This window comes from Centruroides vittatus, unplaced genomic scaffold (assembly GCF_030686945.1).
Source record: "Centruroides vittatus isolate TY-2023 unplaced genomic scaffold, ASM3068694v2 scaffold_1167, whole genome shotgun sequence".
In the NCBI taxonomy this organism is placed as follows: domain Eukaryota; kingdom Metazoa; phylum Arthropoda; class Arachnida; order Scorpiones; family Buthidae; genus Centruroides; species Centruroides vittatus.
Genome location: NW_027122671.1, coordinates 1856623 through 1879297, shown reverse-complemented (window position 1 = coordinate 1879297; position 22675 = coordinate 1856623). Strand labels below are relative to the sequence as shown.

Here is a 22675-nt window from a genome sequence, read left to right as displayed (position 1 = left end):
ATTATAATTTAAATAATTTAGAATCATTTGGAAGAAAAGAACTGGCTTGAACCCACAGCCTTCGCTTGCTGTATGGTATGCTTGCCAGTTGTGCCACCTGAACTTTAGCAAGCTTTCTCTTTCAGATGTATTTAAATTTGAATATAATCTTACGCTGATACATTGTGGAGATGTACTGTACTGAGGCTGTGGACATAGGAGTTGTTTCCTGCTGACACCATGATTAACTGTGTAAGATTTTATCTAAATTTAAATACATCTGGAAGTGAAGGCTTGCTTGGGGTTTGGGTCTGGATCTATCAGTATACCTGAAAACAAAGAGATAGTTTGCAGTTTGGATGTTCCTAAATGATCTGTGTAGGTAAAATATTCCAGAAGTGTTAGTTCACCCCAAAAATTTAGAGAGAAACCAAACTGGAACAGCAGATCACTCCAAAAATTAAACAATTTAACTGAAAATGTTAATTATAAAATGGTGGCTATTTTCTTTGGCTGAGGCAGTCTTGTTGCAACTGTGTGCCTAGAGCAAAGATTGACAATCCTTTGAGATTTACAGGCCAAATTAGAGTTTAATTTTGAAGAAATAGACTAAAAATTTTTATTTTATTTAAATTATAAAAGGACACCATAAACCTTGAAATAAACATAATATTGAAAGTTTTATTACATGCTACATAACCAACACATAACAAAATAATACCTGATACAAGAACGGTACATGTAGCATTACTAAGAATAATGAATAAATGTAAATATTTTACAATCTTTGAATGTGTTTTACTCATAATGAAAATTTCATATAGAATTGTGTTATTATTTTTATGGAATTAACACAAATGTTTCTGGAAGCCACAAGAAAAATAAAACCAAAGTAATAGTTATTAATACATATTCAACAGTTACTAGTTACCAATTCCTAGCCTAGAGGATAAAAAAGACTGTGAGCCATATGATAAAACTTTTAAAATCAGCAAAATTGCAGAATTGATGAATAATGCCATTTAAGCCTGGACTCCACATTACCGGAATCCGCGACGTAATCGTAAAACTGAAAGCCAAACTGACGAAACTTTCAGTTTTGGAACGTTCAGTTGGACAGAAACAAGACTGAAAGCAGAGTTAAGCCTGGACTCCACATTACCTGAAAACAAAAACTCAGAAACAGAACTGAAACATACAGAGTTTTCGTTTCAGTTTTGTTTTCGTTTTAACTTGACTCCACTAGCACGTTACGTGGAACTGCGCCATCTGTTGATCAGTTTTGCAATTGTCGTAGAGTCAAAGATGGACGACGCTACGGATTTTGCCTTGCTTTCTCTGCATTTACAATGAAATTGTTAATAATCTTTCAATTATTTACATTTTTTGTCGTATTTTCTAACTTCTTCAATGAATAATTCCAAATCTATTTGTTTCCTCGTCCTTTTCGCTACACTTTCCGCCATTACTACAATCAAAGTACACGTGACTACGCGTCACAAATCCTTGCGTTTTTATTGGTTGCAGTACGACAGAAGCGCGGAACGAAAACGGAAAAGTTAAATAATTTTTAACTCTGCTTTCAGTCTTGTTTCTGTCCAACTGAACGTTCCAAAACTGAAAGTTTCGTCAGTTTGGCTTTCAGTTTTACGATTACGTCGCGGATTCCGGTAATGTGGAGTCCAGGCTTTAAAAATTATTTAACTTTTCCGTTTTCGTTCCGCGCTTCTGTCGTACTGCAACCAATAAAAACGCAAGGATTTGTGACGCGTAGTCACGTGTACTTTGATTGTAGTAATGGCGGAAAGTGTAGCGAAAAGGACGAGGAAACAAATAGATTTGGAATTATTCATTGAAGAAGTTAGAAAATACGACAAAAAATGTAAATAATTGAAAGATTATTAACAATTTCATTGATAAATGCAGAGAAAGCAAGGCAAAATCCGTAGCGTCGTCCATCTTTGACTCTACGACAATTGCAAAACTGATCAACAGATGGCGCAGTTCCACGTAACGTGCTAGTGGAGTCAAGTTAAAACGAAAACAAAACTGAAACGAAAACTCTGTATGTTTCAGTTCTGTTTCTGAGTTTTTGTTTTCAGGTAATGTGGAGTCCAGGCTTTACTGCTAATTTTGGAAAGCAGAAACATTTTTACTGATCTTACAATGTTACTGTATAATGGTAAGGAAAGGCATTTGTTGTAAGTTTTGTAACTACTAAAAGATTGCAGAAAATTTCATACAACATGGCAAAATGTGAATATTATAAAAATTCTTGGTTTATCCTGTTAAAACTTGGAAATTTCTTCACTTATGCTAGGAGATTTTTTTAGTGAGACAAAATTTCTGGGAACAAAAATGCTTAGGGATTACTACAAAATTAACCTAAAATACATTAATTTTTTATAATGAAGTTATTAATATTTATCACTAAACTTATGAAGTTGAAGAGTAAAACCTGGTTTAAAAGGTGTGAAAAAAAGATGTGGAAGAATTGTTGAGAAAGGTATGGGAAAAGGTGCACACAGAACTCATTCATGAGACAGGTTAATCCAAAAAACTTTACTCTGCCATCTTCAGATACAAAAAAAAGTAGGTTAACAATTGATCTTGTGGTGATAAATTGTAAAATACAATTTATCACCACAAGATATGTTACAAGATTTATATGTTATACAAGATTTACAATGTATGTTGCCTCCAAATTTTCCATAGTCAGATTCAGCCTCTTGGAAGACAATGTATTTTTCAGTTCAGAAAATGATCTTTCAACTTTAAAGTTAAAAGTATATATGCCATGCTAATTCAGAATTAAGGAATTCTGATTTATCAGTTAATTTTTTAAAGTCTGGATTCTTAAGCAGGCTTGATTGTAGTTTTCCCAGCAAAAATCCTTTTAATTTATCTTTTGCTTTAGAGAATGTCTGCCATTGTCCTCTTCAGTAGATGTGCCAAGTACTTCCAGATTGGTAATTACAGAGCACAAAAATTTGTAACATTAACCTTGAACAGTTCATTTTGCAAGTTCTGTGAATTTACTGTTTGAGCCTCTTTGCAGCAGCAGATGAGTTGAAATTTAAATATTCAACAAAACCTGCTGTTTTACTTTAGTTTTCAGCACAGAATGATGCTACAGAAATTCACATTTTTCACCATGTAGTAATTAGATGATCTAGAAGGATTAGCTCAGTTACCTTCACATATGCTGTTGCTTGAACACTTACACAATACTTTTTTCATTTCTGAAATTAACTCATTAACTACACCAGGGGTTGGCAACGTATGGCACATGAGACCATTTTCAGTGCATGCTGAATGAATTAGAATATTAAAATAAACAAAATATGTTAAAAATTATTATTATAAAATAATAATGAAATCACAATGCAAGGGTTCACATCAGCTACATTTTGCATATGTAATGTGCGTACATTTATGTTCTGCATTCTTATCTATGTCTACCAAGGCCAGACATGCGGTGGTTGGCATATTCTACATGTCTGGATCCAGACAGTTTGCCTATTCCCGCATGCTTGTTATTAATAAGTAACAGAATGGCTCATAAAAGACAAAAAGTTAATGTTTGATCTTTTCAAGACATTTGGACTGAATATGGATTTCTACAACAAAAGGGTTGTGCCGTTTGTGCTTTCTGTTACGAAAGTGTTGTACTTCATGTGTCATACTTCAAGTGTTCAAGTGTTGTACTTCGTGTGTCGTACTTCAAGTGTACAAAAACATGATCAAAGCAAACATTATTCTATGTTTAAGAATGCTGATGAGAAAATTGAAGCAATTAAACAAGCTGTTTCTGGTTAACACCTAAACGATCGGTTTCCATCATTACTGGAAAACAAAATATTATAAAAATAAACTAAAATGTATAAAATATTTTCTTTGATGTACAAATAAACACACAAAGCCATTGTAATAAATTGCACCAACCGCAAACCTGCCCTATTCAATGAACTAGAATTCCGAGAGTTCTAATTTCTAAGAACATATGAGTAGAACAAATATTTCAAAATAAAATATCAAAACAAAATTCATAGAATCATGTCGGCACGCATTACAAGTTTGTGAAAATCATTTGGCACAACCCCCAAAAAGGTTGCCGACCTCTGAACTACACTATAATCCTCTCTAACTGATTCACACATACTGTTCAGACAATATGCAAGGAAAGTTATGTAATTTAACTTTGGAAACATCATTTTCAAATTTTAACAGGCTAAGAGCATGCAAAATGCTTGGTCACTAAAAATTAACCAAGCTCTATCATAAGGGATGCTGTCTAGCCATAATTTGGAAAGTGTATTGTTGAATGATTGACAAGATGTTGTTGAATTGAATTTCTCTAATTTGTACATTTTTATTAACATGGCACATGTTAGTTTCCATTTTTTGGGCATTAGTATGAGTCTTTTTTTGCATTAGTTGACTTGTTCAATAGAAAATACATGGGATTGTTCTTCTTAAGAACTTTCTTAATTTTATTGATAGTTGCATGTAGTATGTAAGGTTGTTTCATTTGGCATGTGGTTTTTTTTGTGTTTCAAAAAAGATAAAAATTTGACTATAGTTCAAACAATGGTCTAGACAGTGATTCTCAACCACTGTTCGGTGGCACTTTAGTGTGCCACGAGATTTTTGAAGTGTGCCGCCACTGTGAATATCCATACATAAGCTACATCAGACAAGTAGTTTAATTGGTTCTATTTTCCTAGAGTGTGTTTGGAAATTGTAACCAGTGTTACCGGTAACTGCTGGTAGTTACTAAGACATTTAGAAAATGTGACCTAAATAATCGTGTTTAAAAATCACTGTTATGACGTCTCCGGTTGTCCTGTGGTACTTACCAAAGTAACTGTGTGTGCCACCAAATTTTTAAATTATTAAAAGGTAGAGAATCACTGGTCTAAGGTGCGTTTCAAATTATACGGACACGAAAAAATTAAAGTGAAACACAAATTTGCTGCATTAAGTGACAAATGTTTTATTAAAAATAATATGGATTTACATGTTTCTACACTGCAAAAGAAGAATTTTAATCAAACATTAACATTTTGTCACTGAAAATAATGTTTATGAAACTCTTATACAAAAAAACTGTTACATATTTATCCGGACAGGTTTCAAATTGCAAAGTTTTCTTTACAATTTAATGGCCAATGTAACCACCATTTAACTTAATTACATTGAAATACTCGATTAGGCATTGTTTCAATTAGATTCTGAAGGAATTCAATCTTAAGTTTATCCCAAGCATCTGAAATTGCTGCCTTCAAATCATGAATTGTGGAAAACTGCTTTGCATTGGCATAAACTGTACGAACCATCATCCCCCAAAGATTTTCCATCGGATTCAGGTCAGGGCTTCTAGCAGGCCATGTCATCAGATTACTATTTTTGCGTTTAAACCACATTTTTGTTGATTTACAGGCATGCACAGGGGCATTGTCTTGTTGAAAGATCCAATTTGGTCCACAAATATTTGGTCCAGCTTCCAATAAATGATCTTCAAGCATGCCTTGATACTTCTTTGAATTCATTCTTTGAGTTATAAATGCTAAATCTGTGGTTCCGTTGAATCCAAACGCACCCCACACCATTATTGATCCCCCACCCATTTGGCGTTTTGAAAAAATTTGTTTTTCGGTTCTTAAATCGTGCCAATAATACTTCCAACCGTCTGGACCATCTAAGTTGAATTTTTTTTCATCACTGAACAAAACTTCAATCCATTCTTCGGACCATGTCATGTGTTTTTGTGCCCAATCAAGTCTGTCACTTTTGTGCTTTAATGAAAGTGGTGGCATTACGGCTTTTTTTCTGAATTTTAACATTGGAGATGTATTTAAAACTCTCCACACTGTTGTGCTGCTACAAGGCAAGTCTAATTCTTTTTTTATTTTTCTTACTGATGTTTGTTTTGTGGAGCAAACCTTGATGATTTGTCTACAATCTCGAGGAGTAAGCTTGGGTTTTGGACCTGTCTTGAATTTTGGTACATCCTTGCCACGTCTTTTTGATAAATAATCACCAACAGTTGATTTTGGACGATTTATATATGCTGCAATTTCTCTTATTGACTTGCCTTGTGATTTATAGGCATCAATCTTCCCTTTTTCATAATCAGATAAATTCTTTGTTCTACCCATTTTAGAACGTTGAACAACATAAAGAATTTGTATTACAATTAGATATGTAAGCTAATTTGCATATTTCAATGCTTGAAACTAAACAATATTCTGTTTAAGTCATAAAATGAGTGCCTGTCCGGATAAATATGTAACAGTTTTTTTGTATAAGAGTTTCATAAACATTATTTTCAGTGACAAAATGTTAATGTTTGATTAAAATTCTTCTTTTGCAGTGTAGAAACATGTAAATCCATATTATTTTTAATAAAACATTTGTCACTTAATGCAGCAAATTTGTGTTTTACTTCAATTTTTTCGTGTCCGTATAAATTTGAAACACACCTTAGTATGTTTCAGCACTAGAAAAATTTTCTCTGGTAATTTATTATTATTATTATTTGACATTTGTGTTACTTAATGTCAACTGTTCGAATTATAAATAATTCAAACACTTGAATTAATTGGCGGTTTAAAATTTGAACTCTGGGCATTCCAAAGTAAGAACACCATCGAACCTGAAGCAGATCTCAATAGAGATTCGAAAACATTTGTTCATGCATCTAAATATTGTAGCTTACTGGAAATAAAAAGGTTCTGAAAAGGTTGGTTACAAGTTCCAGTATTCATATAGTGTAAATTTGTTATTGTTAAAGCAATGTATAACCATGAGTCATCATAAAATGCAATAAAATAATTAGTCTGAGCCCCTAGTATAGTATTAATAGGCATATTTACATTTTAAAACATTTTGTGACTTTAAAAATGCTGTTAGGCAAAGTTATAAATTTGAGAGAACTCTTAATAATTTAATATCAATAAAATTTGTTTTTGAAATATTTTAAGTGTCCAAATTCTTCACATTTAACATTTCCATTATCAGTTTGATGGCAGGTGTTATTGAACTAGTCTAAAAATGAAAAGAAAGGGCAAAAAATTATTGTAATTTAAATGGTACCATTTATCATTTTTCAGTTTTAATAATTTTAATTGTGAAACAAAATAGTGTAGTTAATTTTCAGTTAAATTTTCTTCTAGTTTATTAATATAAAATTCAAGAAAATTATTAAGGGATAAATTTAATAAATTTATAACTTTTTTTAACAGATTACATGACTTATTATTTAAATTAAATAATTACAAATAACTGATTTTTTTCTTGTGGAAGTTTATTAATCTGTAACCGTATAGTTTTATGGTTGCAGATTAGTAATAGAATAAATTATTTTTATATAATAAAATGTCTTATTTTAAATTTTAATAATTAATAATTTAATAATTTAAATTTAAATTAATAATTTAATAATTTAATTAATAATGGCTAAAAATTTTAGTTTGCAAAATGTGTCAGATAATCATTAATATATAGCATTTTCTATAAATGAAGATGATTAATTCGTTTTTACACATTATTATTACAATAACATTAACATTAAGTAACATTTAATGTTAAATGATAGTGATGAATTAATGAAGGAGGTTTTTCTTGCAATACACTCAAACCTGTTTTTGTGCAGTCTTTTTTTGTGCGATTTTTTTATATGTGCAATGTGTTTTGTTCAATTATTTTTGTGCAGTATACCAATTTGATTGAAATTCATTTACTTGGCTGACAAATTTATGTGTATTTGTCAGCCAAGTAAAACTAAAACATAAAAAACAGCACATAAAAAGTATAATTCCAGAATAGTTTAATGCAGATATAATGGAATTGCACTTTTAAGGTTCAGTGCTGTTTTTTATGATATAATGTATTCAGTCTTACAGTGTTTGAACTATAGTTAAAACTAAAACTAATTAGTGAAACTAAGAGTTTATCAACAAAGCTAACATTTCCATTTCAAATACTCTTCAGAGTTTGTTACAAAAGCAACATACATGCACTCTTTAGAATAAATTCTTTCTCTGAAAATTGCAGTAAGAAATGTTAACAGCAAACCTTCTTTGTAGTACCTTCTGAACAATTATCCGGTAGCTTATTATCTTGATAATGACTAATGTTTTTGATCCTTCAGCTAGATCTTTAGATTAAACAAACATTGTTTTAAAAAATGTTCTGTTAATCGAACGTGTCTCCAGGTTAAATTCGCTGCATGATGTCATTGTTATAAAGCAGGATACAAGATATTAAACCCATTTCAAACTTTGAAGAAAATTTTAAAAAGTTTTAAAGAAATTAAAAGTTTGAAATGGGTTTAATATCTTGTATCCTGCTTTATAACAATGACATCATGCAGCGAATTTAACCTGGAGACGTGTTCAATTAACAGAACATTTTTTAAAACAATGTTTATGTTTGACCTGAAGATCTAGCTGAAGGATCAAAAACACTAGTCATTATCAAGATAATAAGCTACTGGATAATTGTTTAGAAGGTACTACTAAGAAGGTACTAGTAAGAATTTTCAAGTGTGATACTGGAGTGGAAATATAGCACCAATGGTGCTATATTTCCACTCCAGTATCACACTTGAAAATTTAAAATGCAAAAAATTCAAGAGACTGAAGAAATTTTCTGTTGATGACAGGTTTTTGCTATATACAAGTTCCATTATAGACAGGTTTGACTGTATCTCCATTATTATTTCCAACAATTCTTTAATTAGCCAATCGGCAATTATAAAACATTTTATTTGGAAGGGGGCCTTGCTTAAAATCCAGATTAATTATTATTTGCTACTTGTATTTACATTATTATATTTATTATTATTATTATTAGTGAAGATCCTTATGTAATCCGTCACGATCTTTACGATGATCCGTCTTGAGTTGGTCTCTACGACTCGAGAACGTCCGTACGATGGTTCGAGGAAAGCTACACCTCCACACTCAGCAAGTGAATATATACAGTTTATTTACACAACAAATATTTACAGGATGTACAAGTTCGACAACAATGCATACACTATGCTACAAGGTTGTGGTATCTCACGTCGGCTTGTCTATTGGGGACTGTTAGACTTCGGGGAACTCAGGTCGCTTTTCGGAGCTGGCTCAACTGCGTGGTCGTCCTGTCTCTACACTAACCCTTCTCAGAGGACTTTCTAAGAGGAGAACGCTCTCTCTATACACCTCAAAGGCTTACCTAGTGTCAGAGACTACCACGTACTTGGTCTCTCGCCCTTCTCTCCCATTTCTCTCACCACCCTTTCAATTTAAGGGATTCTATGGCGACAACTTGCGCCCAATCAGGTTCTTCTTTTCCCCTGGGAGCTTCCAAAGACGTCCGCCCTCCTCCGAACGACGTAGCTTACAAACGCGTCCATCCCTTGTTTACGTTTTACAAGTCGACCAACACATGGCAAACACATTGACATGTACCATAAACGGAGGCGCTACTCCCTTTGTTGTTCCCGACCGTTTATAGCTCCAAACCCCAGGTGGGGCTAATTATCTCGGTCGCGTGGCTTTTCGACCTACGACGCTAAAAGCGGACCTTTACATTATTATTATTATGTTGGGTTTAGTGAGTTATATTTGGTTATACCAATTGTTGTGTACTATGCCAGACCAGAGTCAAGGCATAGCAACCAAAACAAAACAAAAATTAAATAAGTGTGTCAGTGTGTGTTTATTCAGGAATTTCCTAACAATATGATATATATTCAATATAGTGGCCTTCTGTAGTGTGATGTATGTGGTTTCTATTCAATTTGTAATGTTCCCAGGCTTTTGTGTAGTGGTATGACAGCTGTAGAGGAGAGGACAACAGATACAATAAGAACCTTATCCATCCTCCACAGATGCCTTATTTCCTGGGCAAGTTCTGTGTACTTGCTGATTTTTTCAGTGCATGTGTTTTGTATATTCGAATGGATATGTCTATAATGTATGTGATTTTATTGTGTTTGTTAATGAGTATGATGTTTGATCTGTTGTAGTAAATTTTTAACTATGATTATGGCTCTGTCATAGTACATTTTGTGTGTTGTTTTTCACTACTGTTTGTGGAATGTATTTGTAGTATGGTTTGTGGATGTCTAATAATTTGTGTTTGTTTGCAAGCTCTTGGTGTATTATATTTGCTACTTGGTTATGTCTATGTAAATAATCTGTCTGTGCCAAGAGCTTGCACCAGAAGCAATGTGTTATATGGTTTCTGGCGTGATGTGGCATTTTCTGTATGTGTCATTTGTGAGTGTTGCATCTTTGAGTATGTGTTTTCTGTAGTTTTTAGTATTTATGACCTGATCCTGTATGGCAATCATGAATCCTTCTTTCTCCCCAAAGAGGATCCCTGAGCTAACCAACTGTTTGAGGCAGTTTTGTCAACAAAATCCTGGGCCAGGTCGATCCATAGGGATGCCTGCCATGGAGTGCACAATTGCTTAATGATGTCTATGCTTTTTATATAGAGTATGTGCTTTTTATATGTTGTGAGTGTAAATTTAATGGTGTATTATTTGAGTCTGCTAGAGTTACTGCTTTATGTAACTGTGACATTTCTTGTTTTTTTTTTGTAGAAAAACTCTCGCAGTTTCTGTACTTGTTTGCAGTGAAGGTAGTCGATCAGGCCACGTCTGCCATCTTTACATGGAAGGGTTAGTCTTTCTATGGCGGATTTAGGATGATGTTGTTTATGTTTAGTAAGTGTTGTTGTTTTTGTTTGGAGTTGCTCAAGATCTGTGTGAGTCCAACGTATAACTCCAAAAGAATATGTGAATACTGGGATGACATATGTGTTTATAGCAGGGCTATGGAGTCGGAGTTGTCAAAAATCCCTCCAACTCCGACTACTTTTTACTTTCCCAACTTGTTATGTATATAAAAAACAAAAAAGTATTTGAATCATGTCACATTGTACCCTTCGAGTTTTTTTGCAAATCTATACATTTGGAGATCTCTCAAACCCAAAAAATTTAAAATAAAGGGAAAAATTAATGCTTTGCATGCATGTATATTGGCCTCTAATTTGTTTAATTTCTTTATTCTGTTCTGAAATCTTAAACATCTCAGAATGAGTAAAGTTTAAGAAACAAAATTTGACACAGTAGCATGTGTATAAAGGGCATTAATGATATTAAATTTTGGTTTTTAATTAAAGGTCGACAGGGTAGAGACATAGAAGGGGTCATGTGTCATATCTCCAGTGTGGTTGGATCTAATGAATATTTTACTCGTTATAAGCATTCACAATCTTATAATATAATCAAGATGGGTTAATAATAATTATAATAATAAGCTCAGAGTTCAAATGGTTAGGAGTTGAAAGTTGAAATTTGGTATACAGTTACAATGCATCATAAGAATGTACACCCTCCTCAGGAGAGGGAGAGTGTTATGGATTACCCTGAAGAACTCCATTTCTACTGTCTGTGTAATAAAAACAATATGAATATATACTTTTTCAGATGCGGTTTTTGCATTTTTGCAAAATATTAAACATACAGTAGAGAGTCGTTAATCCGAACCCCAGTTATCCGAATCGCTGGTTATCCGAACGATTTTCAGTCAGACTGTGTGTCGTGCTAAATCGAACATTTTTGATGCTAGATTTACTTCTAAAGTATAATTTTCATGTTTTTATATTCTTCAATATATTTATTTTGTTTGTACAAAATAAAGAAATAATTTTTAACGATACAATAGCCTCAATTATTATTATAAAAATTTTCCTTAAGCTTAAAATTGACGAAAATTCAACGCGAAGCAACACGCAACGGAGAAAAATTCAACACGAAGCGACACACAATGGAGAAAAATTTGAACATCGGACAGGTTAATATATTTTTTCGTACATAATCGGTAATTGGAACAAATCACTAATCTGAACAACCCCAGTCCCCAATTGATTCAGATTAATGACTCTGCTGTACTTTTAGACCCATCTAAAAATTCTCTAATTAAGACTTACGACTCACGACCAATTACCCGGTGTGAATAACGTTTAAGTGATGAACATTTTCATTATCCCTTCTGGGCACGTCTTCAGGTCAATTTTTATTTCAACTAGGCTGGTTGTTGACATTCAAAAATAAATCAAATGGTACGGATTTCGAATACGGTATGTGGAATGTACATTGCTGAGATATAAAAAGATTTCCACGAAAATAATGTTTTTTGATCCCCACAGTGTTTCAGAAGGGAAGTTTGAGACCAAAGTGGCTCAAAGTTATTCTCTATTACCTTTTTAGTTAGCTCTGTTGTACATTTGCTAAGTGCAACATCATTGCAATGTTCTGCAAGACAGAGGCAGAGCATTCTAGTAGTGGCTTTGATATATAATAATTTAAACCCGGTTAGCAGATTTTGTAAGGATATAGCATATACCAGACATGGGCAAATGTGGCTACGAGAGCCGCATGCGACTCTTTTTGAGTTACATGCGGCTCTTGCTGAAAGTGTTAATTTCTATTTTTTATTATTATTTTTACAATTTTATTTTTATAATTTTGTGAAAATATGTTTATTAAAAAAATTCAATATTTGTTTTATATTATATTTATATTATACAGTGTGGACCAAAAAGAATATACGTATTTCAAACTGATATATTTAATAAACTGTAAGACATACAACTATGGAACTTGGGACACATATTTATGAAACTCTCTAGTTTAGATTACAGGTGTTCAATATGTCCTCCACCAGCGACACGAACAATATCACACCGATACTCAAATTCCTGCCATACTCGACTAAGCATGTCCGGTGTCACTGATGTAATGGCAGTACGGATCCGGTTCTTCAACTCATCGAGGTTCTGTGGTAGTGGAGGAACATAGACGGTGTCCTTGATGAAACCCCACAGGAAGAAATCACACGGCGTCAAATCCGGTGACCGTGGAGGCCAGCTGAAAAGTGCTAAATCGTCAGCTCCTTGACGTCCAATCCAACGGTTCGGAAGAGTTTCATTCAGAAACTGACGAACTTGACGATTCCAGTGAGGGGGTGCCCCGTCTTGTTGAAAAATGAGGTTGTCCTTGTTCAGCTTCGGAAACAACCAGTTTTGCAACATATGAAGATACTGCGGACTGTTAACCGTGTTGTTGTGCTTGGTTACAACAACTGTGAATACGTCATTGTAACCAAGCACAACTGACATCTGGGGGACATGGACACAAACTAGACAATGCACTCGTTCCTCCGATACCCGCAGCACACCGCTACTATCGATAGTTTACTAAATATATCAGTTTGAAATACGTATATTCTTTTTGGTCCACCCTGTATAATAAAATCACATGCCTTACCATACTATCTGCCAAGACAGTATAGAACTGCGGCTCCCATGCATTTTGCAAAACCTACATTTTGGCTCCCACTGAACTCTTGCTTGCCCACCCTTGGCATATACCCTGATTTTTCATAGTGTGTAACCTCATCTCTAACATTACAAAGCAAAATATGGGCTGGGGTACTAATGGCAAAAAAGAGGACCCAGGTACAGAATAGCTGGTGTTATAAAGATCCTCCTTACAATATAAAGTGGACAGTGGAAACAACATGCCTTTGACCTGGTTGACTAGATGTTTGTACTTGGCCAAAGAATACCCATCACTATAAACTGCTGATTTAAGAAGGGAAAGCTCCTCATATACAAGCAATTGGTCGGTAGGATATAAGAATGCCCTGCATATCAGCACTATAATAGCTGAGTTTTTATACCTGGAAGGTATAAAAACTACAAAATCTGGGATATATGCTATACCCTTACAAAATCTGCTAACTGGGTTGAAATTATTATATATCAAAGCCACTACTAGAATGCTCTGCCTCTGTCTTGCAGAACATTATGATGATGTTGCATTTAGCAAATGTACAACAGAGCTAACTAAAAAGGTAATAGAGAGTAACTTTGAGCCACTTTGGTCTCAAACTTTCCTTCTGAAACACTGTGGGGATTGAAAAACATTATTCTCATGGAAATCTCTTTACATCTCAGCAATGTCTCCGTACAACTCTTCATACTACACATACCGGAGCTGTGGATAGCACTCTTTAATCTGCTAAAGTTGTAAATCATATGTTTGTGATAAAATACCTCGCAGTCATTAGCACCCGAACGATTATTATTTGTTTACTGTCCATTTAATTCATTATTAATTACAGTGGAACCTTGCATTACAAGTGTTTCACATAATGAACAAAACAAATTGTTAAAAAATGTCTTGCTTAATGAGCAATGTTTTGCATAAAGAGTGACAGGGAGAGGGGAAGTCTCTGATTGTATATCGGTACGACAATATTCACGCCAAACACCGTATAAACGTTGCGAAGAGTTCACTGAGTTCAGCGTTATATCCAGCTCTGATTGTATGCATGCTCCATCGGTCTGTGTTTAGCACTCGTTCTGCTAGTATCTTAGTGTCGCTTGTGATCACACATATTACTTATAAACATCAACCACCATAGCCGGTTATATAATAAACACGCCAAACAATATGCCAAATTCTTGGGCTATGTAAAGGCTATAATTAAATATTAGAAATTAATTAATTTGACTAGAGATAGGCAATTATGCTGCCATCTTGTATTAAATTTAATGACCAATTCCAAATTAAATTTCAGAAATGTCTAAATTAAAAGTTAATTATTTATAATTATTAAATTTAATATGAGATGACAGCATAACTGCCTACCACTATTCAAATTAATTAATTTCTAATATTTAATTATAGCTTGTAAATAGCCCAAGAATTTGGCATATTGTTTGGCATGTTTATCAGACATATTATCTGTGTTTTTTTTTTTTTTTCTGCAAATCGAATTCGCATTTCAGGTTGGTTCATTCCGTGCTAGAAGAAAAGATGATGATGATTTACACTCCTTAACAATGTATATTGTATAATTTTCTTTGAATAACATTATACATAAAACATTTGAGTATTTTTCAGCATGGAATGCATTATTGTATTTTGCATTCATTTATATGGGAAAAATTGTTTCACTTAATGAGTGTTTTGCATTATGAGTACGATTCTGGAATGAATTATGCTTGTTAAGCAAGGTTCCATTGTATATACTTTATATTTTAATCCAATTTTATTTCATTGTTTTCTCTTTACATGTCGTCATATTTTGAATTATTGTATAAATTTAAAAAAAACTGTATCTGTGTAATTTATATTCCATGCAAATGTGAGACAAGCAGTTTGAAAAAATGTTGGTGGTTATTCAGATTCTATCACTTGAATTTAAATATTATGTTCTCTATAAACAATTTGCATGAAGAGGACAGTTGTATACTGTTGAAAGTACTCGCATAATAAATTATTTTTATGTAACACTGACAGACAGTGCTGTACATTATTTATTTTTCTAATAGTATTTGGCATGTATGATTATTAAATTTTGTTGCTTTTTTTTTTTATTATCATATTTGTTATGACTTCAGTCAGGTCTGCATTAATTAGTTAGATGTTGAAGACGTTGTCTAACATAGCTATGCGAAACCATCCTGAAAAATTCTGAGTATATGATATGTATTCAGGCTTTATTGACTGCTACCCCTCAGAGCAGCAGTCATGTCAAGTTCCAACAGTAGCTGAGTGGATAAAACTATTGTACACTAGCAGTTTGTGAGTTAATGCTTGATCAATAATAACTGGCTATGTAGAGTTTTCTTCATATTTCTAAAATCTAAATGGGAGCCAGTTTTCCATTAAAAAATCTTGGGAAATAGCCTCTTTTTGGCAGATCACTATATGCTGTGTTACCATATCCCATCAAACCAAACCTTGACTGCAAATCATATTCTCAGAATAAATACTCCATAGGATGCCAGATGTATCTTTTGTATGATGACCAAACATATCTTTTTACATTTTAAAAGCATTTTAAAAAACTAAACTATATGATGATGATTATATAATTTCATTTTATGAATAATAATTAAATTTACAAATTATTTCTGTCTGGTAAGAAAATATTCTGCTTTTAAAATATATTGTCTTCATTACTTTGTTTTTATTTTTAGGTAATCTCTTATTTACCTGGGAAAGCTGAAGTTCCTCTGATGAGTCAAATGAGAAGGAACAATGAGTGATAGTTCTTCTGGTCCTCCCACTACCACTAATGGTGGTAAGGAGCCCACTATGGGAACAAAGCCCATGGTGGGCTCCAGTGAAACATCCTGGACCAATGATGATGGTCTCAATGTGCATTCATCTTCATCAATTGAACCTTCCTTTACAGGATGTGATGATATACCAACCAACTCCATATCAACAACTGTGACAGGATGTAATTTGCTGCATTCATCAGAAATTGCCAAATCTCCAACAGAATCTACATCACAATCATCAAACATTCATTCTGAAATGAATCATCCATTAGATTCTAAATTGAATGCATTATCATTGCCGACAGATAATGTAGAACATGTTGCAACTGATGGTTCAGAATTGTCCTCATTACAGGAGCATTCATGCATATCAGAAGCAGTTTGTACTATTTCATTAACAGAAAAAGAATTAAATATGTGTACTCCACAAATAGAGGAAAATAGTTCTCATACAGGATTTCTTTCTGGGGAAATAGATATAAGAACTCAAGTTTCTCCTCATATATTAGGAAATGTATCTGTAGTACAGCCTACATCAGAGATGTTAGCAACTGATATAGGTAATATAGATGAATCAAATAGTATTAGTGAAGTTACACCTAATGAATCAATATCTGCACCTCCAGAAGAATCTTCCATCCAGATGCAAGATTTAGTACAAGAACAAGAATTTAAGAGTATTAGTTCCTCTGTAATTTCTCATTTTCATTTAGGTGAGTCTCAAACATCTCTTATAATGCCGGACAGTAGTTCAGCATTGATGAGATCCACTATATCAAGTGATGGTTTGACGGGTATCTGTTTTTCTCCACCTCGTACTAGTTCATATGAAATACCAAAAGGAGTGAGCTTACCACCTGTATCAACTATTATACGTTCATCAGCTTTAGCTGCAGCAAAAGGCAGATTTGACAATCCTTATCCAAATCCTGATTTAAATCTTGAACTCACATCATCTTTATCAAAAACAAATTCTTTTCCTTCACTTTCTTCTCTTGATGTTCAACAAACAATTATAAATCCTCATTCTTCAGAAACTATGGTAACTTTGGCTAATTCAGTTTTAAGTGGAATGAAAGATTCATCTTCGTTAGTTGATACCAAAATTATTTGTATATCTTATTCACAAACTCCTGATAGTCATATCCCTTCGAGAGTTTGTGACAGTTCTTCCATTATGGTAACATCTGCAGCTACATCTTGTATGGGACCAGAAACAAATATACCTCATACTTTATTAGATGATCAGTCAAATTCTTCAAAAGGTTTAGGTGCAGTTACTGTAGACCATCCTTTGCATTCAACACAGGTCCATATAGATTCGCTTCATGAAGTCTCTCGAGGAAAAGTTGATGCAGATACAAGTGCTGAACTTTCTTTATCAGGTGCTGTTGCAACTTCAGATTCTACTACAACTGATGATGCGTCTGATTTTGAATGCATTTCTACCCTTCCGCATAAAGATTCAGATGCAGTTGATTCAAATATGTCACATCACATGGAGCAGATTTGTCAAGTAGAATCTACTACTGTTATTCATTCTGTTTCTGATCAAGATGTTACCTCAGAAGAATCTACATCAAATATTTCAAGATCTCATTCTAGCCATATTACACAACTTCCTGAACTTATTAGAGTAGTTTCTAGTTCTAGAAATGTACAACATATGACAGTTCAAACAGGAAATCAAAACCTACCATCTCAAGTATCTACTTCTATCCCTCCAATAAGAACTTTACTAGCATCTCAACAAATTAAACCATCTTCTTCACCTTTCTCAACATCACCAAATTCTGGATCTTTAGCAGAAAATAGTAATGTACAAACTCAGGAAACAGAAAAGATGGTATCTGAGAGTGCAATGGCATCTTTAGGTATCACAATGGAACAAGATAATCCTTCTCAATCTGAAAATATTTCAGCATTTCAACTTGCAATGGAAACAGCAGTATCTACAGTATCTACTTCTAATACCTCTTCTGGAACTAGTGTTATTCAGCAGTTTTTGGCAACAGATTCCACTCAGGGAAGATTATCATCTGTTGTCCATCATCCACCAGGTGGAGTGATTGCTTCAGTAATGACAAATAAGGTTAGACCACCTGCAACAACAATCAGAAGTGATGAAAGGCATGTTCATCATTCTCAATCTGTTATTACTGCATCTACTGTTATGGATACAAATAAAGCACCAAATAGTACAATAACAGAATATCCTTTGACTTCATCATCAATGATAGATGCAGGTGATTCATCTGTTGTAACTTGTACAGAACCATCAGTTACTACAGTTTCTTCACCTGTATCAAATACTACTGATGCTGCTGTGACTTCTCCTCTGTCTAGCATTGCATCTGTGGCATTGCCTTCTACTTTGACAAATTTATCACCCAGTGCCCTAGCATTTTTACAAGCTAATTTCACAGCTCTTCAGTCCATTCCTCATACCTTACCTACAACTTTAACCACTGAAGGTGCTGTCCAGACTGGTTTGAATTCTCCTTCAGTACCAAACATTTCCCCATTATTATTACCAAGTATACCAAGTATTGTTTCAAGTGCTGTATCCACCTCTGTGCCCCCGATAAAACAAGAACCTGAAGAAGATATTGCAGTTACTTCAACTAAAACAGCTGCTGCAACTCCAACAAACAATAGTATGTATGCAGCTCTAGCTACTTTACCTTCATTATTGAAGAATGATGGTACTGTTACTGGTCCACTTCCACCATTTACTGTTGTGTCAGGTTTGTCACCAATAGTCAAACGTGAAATTGGAACATCACTTGCTAATACATTTCTTGCTACTCAAGGAACACTTCCTTCAGGTGTAATGACTATAAAACAAGAAAAACAAGAATCTGAAATAGCTACTTTGACTTCATCTGATTCAAATGCTACCCTTCCAAGCCTGGTACGTCTACCATCTATTGCTTCAGTGGGAATTTCCAAAATAGCAACAACTGGAGCAGTAACTCCATTGTCCACCTTAACTAACCCAGTGCCTTCTCAAACTTCTACGGTAACTTTCCCTTCTGTTGCTATAACTACTGCAACCAGTACATCATCATGCACAGTTGCTACACCTACAGTGCTTGTTGGAATTTCAGCAGCAACAATTACATCAGTTGCATCCAAAGATACAGCAGAGGAAGATGATAAAAAAATGTGTTGTGTTATGTGCAAAAATGGTAGTCCATGTGGATTACATCCAACTCAGACTCAAGGAACATCTTCACAAGGGCCTTTATTGTCTACCGATCCAGCAAAACCTTTTCGCTGTCAGTTATGTGGTAAACATTTGGCTTCAAAAAATGTCTATCAGTTGCACATGAGGTCTCATTCTGGTGAGAAACCTTTCACCTGTAACTTATGTGGACATCATTTTTCACAAAAGACATCTCTCACTCGCCATATGCGATCTCATACTGGTGAGCGTCCTTTCCCATGTGAAGTTTGTGGGAAACGTTTTGCAGACAAGGAAAGAATTAAAATTCACATGCGTACTCACACTGGTGAGAAGCCATTTGCATGTGAGGTATGTGGTAAACGTTTTTCACAAAAATCTACTGTCAAAAGACATATGAGTGTTCATACTGGTGAAAAGCCTTTTAAATGTGAAGTTTGTGGAAAAGGATTTGCAAACAGGGGCAATTTAAATGCCCATAGTAAAACTCATGCAAATACATAATATTTGTAGATGATACATGCAGAAGTGTGATACTATCTTCTACATTTAAAAAAAGGAGTTTTTATATCTGCAAATATATGTTTTACTAACTCAAATGGTCAAGATTTTGGCCTCAGCCATTCTGTGCATTTTAAGGGATCCTATTGGCTGTAAAATATTGAATTGTCAGATGACATACCTCAAAACTGCTTTAGCAGTTCACTTTTCCTATCTCTTATACACATTAATGGAAAGCATCAGAGATGGGAGTTATGGCATCTGTGTTTCACCTGGCTAGTATTGTTACTTTATAGGTGACTAAATTAAGATACTGTATTATAGATGATGTTGATCTGTAACCTGTTGTCCACTTCAAGTGAACAATTGGTGATTTGTCACTACTGAGTGGTTGGCAAGTACAAAGTGATGTTTGTTGCAATATCTTAAGAAGGTTTTTAAGAAAATTCAGTAATGTCTTCTGTATACCTGTTTATGTGAGAATTGTCACTAATACATTGATGCACATATCTAGCACATGTCAAGCAAATAGAATATTGAACTGTGACTTAAAGAAACACTTTCAAGTGAAAATATTTTTGTTTTCTCAGAAATAATCAGGGTATTTCGAATATATATAGTCATGATATGTATCTATATATATATACATATAATACATAAATGCAAAAATTATATAGTATATATGTATATATATAATATAGAAAGAAGAGAGAAATGATTGATAACAGATTGTTGAAGTTGTTGGTTTTATAGCTTTTGAGCCAGGTAATGGCATTTATGCTTTAATTTATGAATGGTAATAAGTAGATTATAAATTCAATAGCTATTTCCATGTTAAAATGTTCAAATCATGCACATAGTATTAGATAAAATTTTAAAATAATTTGTTTATGAAAAAATTTCAATGAATAGTGACCTATTTTGTTGCCATTCCAAGCACAGAATTCAGATTTATTAATGTTAAATGAAATTTCTTAATTGTTACATTTTAGGCTATTGATTGTTGTTACAGTGCAGATCATGATGTTTAATGCATTAGTTCTCATAAATAGGGAGAGCTGTTTAATAAAATTCTGAAATTAAACATGCTCAAAAATTATGCAAAAACTTTAAATTCGATAGTACATTTTTATATTTGTTGTTATTTTTTAAAGTTTTCCTTATTTAAATTATATATATATATATAAATATCTATATTTATGTATCATTTTAAAATTAAATTTATGAGAACCTCTTGTTAGCAGCATCATGAAGTACTGTCTGATACCTTACCTGGTGTACAGATTGTACAGATGTTGAGATAGAATGGATTTGGTTAAGAATTTAATAGTTATTAGATAGAAAAACTGGTGTTAGTATCAAGATACTGGTTGTTAGCCAAAATTGCTGAATAAATCTTACTTTGCACATTTATTTTGTGCCCTTAACTTTTTATAATATAAGGTTCTAAACACTATTAGCAGCAGACTGATAACCAGTTATCTGAAGACTAATACTGGATATTAGGCAATTATCTTCCCTGCCTGTACAAAATTACTCTTAACAGGCATAGATACTGGCAACCCATATGCACATGTTAAGTTTTCATTGTAAATTTATGTACAAAGTATAACAGAGAGAGAGAGAGAGGAGAGAGAGAGAGAGAGAGAGCTTATATATCCAGATGTTTTGTTTATATAAATATATATATATCACACATATACACACACACATACAAGCATACACACATAACACATACCACCTCCATCCAGGGACTTGACCCTTTTTACATATGAAAATTAGTATATAGTGCACTAATTTGTGTTGTTTTGGGGAACTGCCAGTATATTAGTGGATAATACAGCCCGAAGCTGTTGGATGCAGACCATTGAGCCTTAACTGGAAACTGGAATTTATTTTGTGTTCAAGTTAAATTTTAGTAGCATGATTTTAAAATATAATTTGTTCAGAGTTTAATATAATTAAAAATATCATATAATCAACTTCTTTATCAGAGTTATATTATTATTTTGGTCATTGCACCAAATGTTTCTCTATTGTAGATCGGTTGATTGTATAGATATCTTGATACATGTTATTACAAATTATATTATATGTTGTAACTAAAGAATAGCCTTTATGGCAATCATAAAGAATTGTTATTAATATTTTCACTGCTGACAATCAGCAGAAAAGTTTTATTGTATATCTTTCCTCTGAAGATCTTAAATTCACAGTTTTTTGACAATGATATATCATTGTCTATCTTTTTGCACACATTATTGCCTGTACTTTAACATCTACTTCTGTACTGATCATTGAATGTTTGCAGAAAAATAATTGCAGAAGCACCATTAAATTTCTCTTCATCAAGTTTACATTTCTTGTTTTCAATTTGTATATATTTGACAGTGTTCTAAACAAACAGTTACATTAGTGAACATATATTTTTTCTCAAACTTTCATTCCCAAAACTTAAAGATTTTTGTGTGTTCTCATTCTGATTCCCTCATGGAATGGCCGTTGAGCCATATTTGCACCTTGCCTTCCCTACAGAAGTCAAAGAAAGTTATACATAAATGAAATATTTTTTGTTATAATATTTTGAAATTTTAACTTGTGCAATACAGTAGAATAGAAAATAATAATATAGGAAATAAATATTAAGTTTTAGAAAAATTAAATCTTGGATATAGTGATTTTTTATTTTTTTAATATTATTTTTATTAAATATTATTTATATTTATCAAAAAGTAAAATATTTTACAAACATTTATTACTTGTTATCAATTCCATGAAACATTTATGTTTTAAATTTATATTACTGAATTTTACTTAAAATATGGTATAAATTACATTATATATATTTTTAATCATTTTTAA

At 33.1% G+C, this 22675-nt stretch overlaps 1 protein-coding gene across 3 annotated transcripts in view; it reads left to right on the top strand.

Moving 5' to 3' along the window:
* Window positions 1-22170, top strand: part of LOC136986742 (uncharacterized) — a 58387-nt gene extending 36217 nt beyond the window's left edge. For all 3 annotated transcript variants that reach the window (XM_067284344.1, XM_067284346.1, XM_067284345.1), the window contains exon 2: window positions 16039-22170. In XM_067284344.1, coding sequence (XP_067140445.1) covers window positions 16100-19816 — 3717 coding nt within the window. In that variant the 5' untranslated portion in view covers window positions 16039-16099 and the 3' untranslated portion in view covers window positions 19817-22170. The remainder of the gene's footprint in view (window positions 1-16038) is intronic.
* Window positions 22171-22675: the final 505 nt, after the last annotated feature.